This window comes from Octopus sinensis, unplaced genomic scaffold, assembly GCF_006345805.1.
Source record: "Octopus sinensis unplaced genomic scaffold, ASM634580v1 Contig12195, whole genome shotgun sequence".
NCBI lineage: Eukaryota > Metazoa > Mollusca > Cephalopoda > Octopoda > Octopodidae > Octopus > Octopus sinensis.
In genome coordinates, this window is record NW_021832555.1 from 25,001 (window position 1) to 32,500 (window position 7,500).

Genomic DNA, 7,500 nt, shown 5'->3' on the forward strand with positions numbered 1-7,500 from the left:
TGTGTGTGTGTGTGTGTGTGTGTGTGTGTGTTTGTGTGTGTTTTTGTGTGTGTGTACGTCCGCCCGCGTGTGCTTGTGTTTGCCTTTCCTCTCCCAGCGCTTGACAACCAGTGCTGGATTACAACCCTTCACGTAGCGGTTCGGCAAAGGATCCCAATAGAATAATAAGTACCGGATTTTATGAAAATAAGTAGAGGTCGATTTGTTTGACTAAATTCTTCAAAGTTGTTCTCCTGCGTGGCTGCAGACCAATAATTGAATCGAAGAAAATAATAAAAAGAGTACACACACACACACGCACACATATATGTATATAGACACACGCGTACATATAGAAAGAGAGGTATATTGTTCCTTGTACTAAAGTGACCGACATCTAAATTTGATATAATTTATAATAATGGCTTCGAGATGTGTATGTATTCCATGTGTGTGGGTGTGCGTGTGCGTATGCGTATGTATAAATGGGACGAAAATACTTGGAATAATTAATATTTTTGTGTTTGTATGGCAAACTTGTTAGTTGGCCGCTAGCAATATACATCAAATAACAATTCATTAATATATTTGTATCATCTTGCGCCTGCGCATAAACAAGGACTTCTTGCCTTTTCTTTCTTTCTTTTTTTTCTTTTTTGACTTAACAAAAGAAATCAATTTTCTTAAACTTGATGTAATTAATTAGATAGGATAATTTCCTTTCAGCAGACTCCACTCCAATCTTGTTGCTTTCCAAGAACGTGCTTAGGTGATCCATTTGACTAATTTTATATGACTTACGACTACTCGGAGTAGTGATTATTCATTTTTGCCTTGTCCAATGCATTTTCAGAAGTTCGTTCTCAGCACCCATGTTTATTTTCAGTCTTTAAGTGAGCCCCTTTTTTGTATACATTCCTTTCATGAAGACCAAGTTATTCTGCTGATTAAAAAGATTGTGAATGTGCATCATACCTCTTCTTTCAGTTAACCTCGGTTTCATATCTTGTGAGTAATACGAAGCCTTTCTTTCGTAAGTCCCAAGATACCCTGCTGGTTGAAAGAAAACTGGGATATGTAATATAGCGTGTGTATTACATGTGATGCACTGGAAAGGCAATGGGTTAGACATTTCCAGCAGAGTATTAAAATCTGGAAAGCATTTAGTCCAACCATGTTGCAATAAAAGATTTTTTTTTCATGTACCTTCAGATCATTTTCCTCTTCCTCGCTACGATTTCCTTATATTTGTTAACATTTTGCAGGAACATGTTTTCGAGATTGTTGATCAGAAGTTCCCAACCCTTTTTTTTTTTTTATCTACGGACCCCTTTGATTATTATATTATTCTGGTGGACCCCCATAGCCATTCGATGCTTAAAAGCTAGTTTTATACAAACTTCTTTCAACATTCCTATTTTGTTTTTTACATATTAACTTGTGTCGGTTGAACTAAGTAAAATATTTGAGAAAGAAATCTAGCCGTTTCTTGCAATACATAATTATAGATACGTACATCTAAAGCAAAATTTTTTTTCAGGGGCCCTTAAAATGATATTGTAGATAATTTACTATTTTGTTGTGTGCCCCATACCCAAATAATATTATATGGACCCCGACTGAAAATCCCTGGTGTAAATTATGAACTTGGTAACAAAGTTTTATCAACGAGATTATAATGCACACCTTCAAAAAAGTGTCACTGCAAAATTTCACAAAAAAAATAAAGAAAAAACATTTTTCAGAGTCATGTAGAAATTCGGATGTCACTATTGCACACTTATATGTATATACACATGATTATATATATGTATGCATGTACATATATACATATATATACATATATATATATACATATATATATATATATATAGATATATATACACACATATATATATATCATATATATATATAGATATATATACACATATATATATATAGATATATATACACATATACATATATATACATATATACATATACATATATATACATACATATATACATACATATATACATATATACATACATATATACATACATATATATATATATATATATATACATATATACATTCACGTATGCATAAGTATATATGTAGGTATGTATGTATATATGTATGTGTATATGAAGGCGCAACATTATTGACATCTAAATTTAGATAAATCTCTTTGCCACTGTAATTTTCAATCAGAGTATTATAATTATTATCTCGAAATAGAATATAGCAAGATAAAGAGAGATCATTACACAGATGTGAGAGAGTGGTTGTGTTGGAATATAGAGCAAATACCATTATCAGCAGCATCTTTGAAATTAACGTGAATGAATTATTTAGGAACAGCAATTAAAAAAAAAAAAAATCCTAATTAAAAATATAAAATATATAATTACATCAATATCAACTCTTTTAGATTTTTAACGATGACAAATTACACAAACACAACAGCAGCACCAACAAGAATATCAGGTAATGAAGAACAGAAAAATAAAATAAACATATATATATATATATATATTGTATATATACATATATATATATATATATATATATATATACATACATATATATATATATGTACATATAGATATATATGTAAATATAGATATATATGTATATATATATTTACATATATATATACATATATATATATATATATATACACGCACATACATACACATATGTATATTTGCATCATAAATATATATCTATATAAATATATATGTGTGTGTGTATTTGAATGAATATATATATATATATATATATGTATATACATGCGTATATACATATATATGTATATGTAAATATGCATATATATATATATATATATAAAACAGAAAGAAGGAGACAAACGGAGAAGTACTATGTATAGCTGACGAGCACAGAAGTAGGGTGAATTGGGATATGTCCAAGCTTGCTCACCGGGGAATGTTCATTGCTAGGTGGTGTTGGCATCCCAGCACTTGTCTGACATACATACCACTCGCTCAAGTTTGTATGATGATTGGGGGGTAGCGTTGGATTGGGAGCCAGTGGTAAGGAGGGAGGACTGCTCTGTGGTATTACTACGGCTTGTTGTTGTTGTTGATGATGATGTTGTTGTTGTTGTTGTTGTTGTTGGTGTTGGTGTTGGTGATGTTGTTGTTGTTGTGGTGGTGGTTGTGGTTGTTGTTGTGTCGGGGTATGGTTCTGAACAGCCGGTGACGCTGAGTTCGAATCACTGCTCGGACTGTTACTTATCGACTCCTCGTATGAACCGCCGTGGGGCGGCGAACATTTGCCGTGAACTTTCATGTGTTTCCGCAAAGAACTGGGGTGTGTATAACTTTTGTCACAACCGCGAACTTTACAGTTGTAAGGTTTGTCACTTGTATGAACATGTGAATGTTTCTTCCGATCGGAACTATTGGCAAATCTGCGATCACAACCATCGAATTCACACTTGAAAGGTTTTTCTCCTGAAAATAAAATAAAAGGAAATTAAATAAATAACAGTTCAATAAAAGGAGTCAAAATAACAGACATTTAAAAAGAAATAATGTAATGCGAATTAAATAAATGTCAACCTCCTAAATAAATCTCTTGTTTTTGAGAAAAACACAAAACAAAATAAAAAATACAAAACTAGCACAAAGATATATATCTCTTTTGTCTGTTTTACTTGTTTAAGTCATCAAACTGGCCATGCTGGAGCACCGCCTTGAAATCTTTAGTGGGATGAACTGACCACAGTATTTTTTAAAATATATTTTTAGAACCCAGTACTTATTCTATCGGTCTTTTTGCCGAACTACTAAGTCACAAAAACATAAACACACCAATACCGGCTGTCAAGAGATGGTAGGGGACAAACAGACAGAAAAGCATACACACACACATGACGAGTTCCTTACAGTTTTTTTTATATTTCTTTATTGCCCACAAGGGGCTAAACACAGAGAGGACAAACAAGGACAGACAAACGGATTAAGTCGATCATATCGACCCAAGTACGTAACTGGTACTTAATTTATCGACCCCGAAAGGATAAAAGGCCAAGTCGACCTCGGCGGTATTTGAACTCAGAACGTATCGGCAGACGAAATACGGCTACGCATTTCGCTCGCCGTGCTAACGATTCTGCCAGCTCAAAGCCTTAAAAGCTCCTTATAGTTTCTGTTTACCAAATCCACTCATAATGCTTTGCTTAGCGCCAGGCTATAATAGAGAACACTCGCCCAAGGCGCCACGCAGTGGGATTGATACTGGAACCATGTGAATGGGAAGCAAACTGCTTACTATACAACCTCAATTGTTAAGATTATACGGAAGGTGAAATGTCAGTGTTTATATGGAAGCATCTTAAGTAAAACACAGGTAAGAAATTCATTTTGCCATCTTGAGGTCCCGAGAGAGCATCATAAGCAATTATCTTCCAGATTGTTTCGGGCTGAACCAAATCTTGTGAAAAGAATTGGGCAGACGTTAAAAAAAAAAAAACTATGGAAAACATAACCAGCCATGCCACATCCTTTGAAACTTTACTTCTGTCCGAGAATTAATATTATTTAAAAGAACAAATATATTTTGAATGCCCAGTATTGCACGCTAACATTGAATATTTACAAGGATCAGGTACTTTTTGGTTGACTGAACGACTGGAATTCTCAACTTCGAAACCGACGGAGAGCCGTCAACTATTTCTTGTGGGTGCGATCACCATGTTTATCATCACATCTTAAATTTGCTTTTTATATTTGAATGTAATTACCACGTACACGCACACACACACACACACACACACAAACTAAGACGGCACAAAAGTGAAAATATAGCGAAAATCCATTCTAGATAAAGTAATTTGGAATGCTATATTTTGAATAGGTGTGAACTATTAATTGTGAATGTCGACAAGACTTGTCGCCAATATTTCCTAAATAAGGTCAAATGTCAAGGATTTTAATTTAGAAAGGAAACGAAAGAGAGAGTGAAAAACAAAAAGGGAGAGAGAGGTGGAAAATAGAAAGAAAGAAAAAGAGCAAGCTTTGCCGCCATTGCTACAGTATGGAATGTAAGAAGACGACTTTCTGTCTCTTTGTCTCTTTTTGTTTCTGTCTCTTTTTGTTTTGAAAATATTTTTACTAGTTGACCGCTGGGTCTGGCCGGGGTGGTATGATTTGTCAGGTGTGGTGTAAGCACTCTGGGGACAATCAGAGTAAAGAATTCAGTGGCAGCAGATAGACGGATCTGAATAAAATCTGTCAATTTAGTGATGTTTTCAGCCAAGCCTGACATTTTTTTTTTTTTTTTTTGCTTTTCAAAAGCTTCTGTGGGCGATTGACTTGCTAGAAATAGTTGCACAAATTTTGTAAACACAGCCTACTGATTTGAAAAGGAAGAAAGGCGCATCTTAGATACTACTACTACTACTACTACTACTACTACTACTACTACTGCTGCTACTACTGCTACTAACCACTACTACTACTACTACTACTACTACTAATAATAATAATAATAATAATAATGTGCCTGGTGTACCTTTATCAGGTGGGTAGTCGATGGGTATACTGGGCTTCGTATATTTGTACCCCAGTGTCACTTTGATGGCATGCACTGCTCTCTCACTCAATAATAATAATAATAATAAATTCCCTGATGCAGTACTATGCAGTGGCTCTCAGGGTTTCTGATCTTAGCTGACTGGAATTGGTATCGTGTACATTGTTTTGTCTTGGTATAAAAGATGGGCTACAGCAAATATTCTGCTCAATACCTTGGACTGTGTCAATATACTATATTCTTCGTTCGTATGTTTGCTCGTTGATATAGGATAATCTATTATCATTATGGTTAGGTTACAACCCGGGCCGCAGCAACAAAGTTCCCCGGCCACACCTCTCGGTCCAACATCACTGCGTCGAGTCCAGATCTGTGCCTGCGACCAAGTTGTTGATGTAAGTGTGATGACGTTTGCCTCATCTTACATAAACATGAGGCAGGTTCCACAAGACCAATTTAGGATGTTTCCACTTCTGAAAGCATCCAAATTATGATAACCAACATTTGAGGAAGAGTTGGCCGATGTTTCTTACAATTCTAAACAAACATGAAGAAACTCCCTGTTATTTGTTAAATGAGAGAAGACGGCAAAATAGCGCCGAGCAAAATGTTTAACGGTATTTCCTCCAGATGTTTACGTTCTGAGTTCAAATGCTGCCGAGGTCGACTTTACCGTCCGTCCTTCCGAGGTCAGTAAATTGAGTACCAGTTATGCGCTAGGAACAATGTAATCGATATCCCCTCTCCTTAAGATTTCTGGCTTGTGCCAAAATTAGCATTATGAAAGAAGGAGAAAGAGAGGGAGAGAGAAAAATAGTGAAGGAAAGACAGGGAAATAGAGAGTTCTTATATATTATCTAATAAATGGATTGGTCGTGGCTAGAATGCCATTGATCAATAGTTCTTCTGAATAACAATAGTAAGCGTTACATTAGCTAAAATCACAGAAAAGCCATGAATGCCAGGCTAACACCACCACAGGCTCCTGACACGGACCAGGCTCCCGGTTATCCACCACCACCACCACCACCACCATGTTTTCTTCTTTCTTTTCTTTTACTTAAGCTTTTGTTTCTTTGCTACAGGAATTATTAATGTTCAAATTGAACATGAACCACCTCACTCTCGACAGTCTGGGACGGTGCGGAAACGTTTCGGGCACTGCTCCTCGGAGCTTAACTTATAATGACTATATAACTGAAGAAATAGACAGAATATTATATAAATATAAGTGAAGTGAAGAAGAAAGAATTATGAGAACGAAAGAGGGTCTGGGAAAACAAAAGAGCAAGGAAGGATTTACTAGAGTGTCATACTGTTAGAGGAGGAGGAGGAGGAGGAGGAGGAGGAGAAGAAGAAGAAGAAGCAGGAGAAGAAGAAGAAGGAGAAGAAGAAGAAGGAGAAGAAGAAGAAGGAGAAGAAGGAGGAGGAGGAGAAGAAGAAGTAGGAGAAGAAGAAGTAGGAGAAGAAGAAGAAGAATGAGAAGAAGAAGAAGAAGAATGAGAAGAAGAAGAAGAAGAATGAGAAGAAGAAGAAGAAGAAGAAGAAGGAATTAAAAAGAGTAACATTAAAGAAAGGTCAAAAGAAAAAGAGGAAATAATGAAATAATGGATGAAGTGATGAAAGGAAAAAAATTAGAAAATAACGCAAAGGAAAGAAAAAAAGGTAAAAAGAATGAGTGTAACTGACAAAAAAAAACTAAACGACAAAAGAAGATAAAAAAAAAGAAAGCCAACAAAAAGGAAGAAAATGTATCAAAATGGAGAAGACATTAAAATAAACAACAACAATAATATGAATACAGATAAAGGTAATGAAGAAAAGGAGGAGGGGGAGGAGGAAAATGAGAAAGTGATGTAAGGAGAGGTGTTGGATGCATCCTGGGAAATCTAGCTATTCACAACAGACCTGAACAAGATGTAACAACTGACTACAATATGGCTGCAGACATGATGGCTTCGGTGATCTGTTCGGCATTG

The 7,500-nt window shown here is 35.3% G+C and overlaps 1 protein-coding gene and 1 long non-coding RNA gene across 2 annotated transcripts in view; both read right to left on the bottom strand.

Moving 5' to 3' along the window:
- Positions 1-2,738: 2,738 nt before the first annotated feature.
- Positions 2,739-4,156, bottom strand: LOC115229234 (zinc finger protein ZIC 4-like). The gene is made up of 2 exons (XM_036499145.1): positions 4,144-4,156; positions 2,739-3,438 (listed from the first exon to the last, which is right to left on the bottom strand). Exons 1-2 carry the CDS (start codon positions 4,154-4,156, stop codon positions 2,843-2,845), a joined length of 609 nt encoding a protein of 202 aa, XP_036355038.1. The 3' UTR covers positions 2,739-2,842.
- A 1,439-nt stretch (positions 4,157-5,595) lies between these two features.
- Positions 5,596-7,500, bottom strand: part of LOC118761321 — a 21,392-nt gene continuing 19,487 nt past the window's right edge. Inside the window, exon 3 of the long non-coding RNA XR_004997290.1 lies at positions 5,596-5,741. This is a non-coding gene — a long non-coding RNA (uncharacterized LOC118761321). The remainder of the gene's footprint in view (positions 5,742-7,500) is intronic.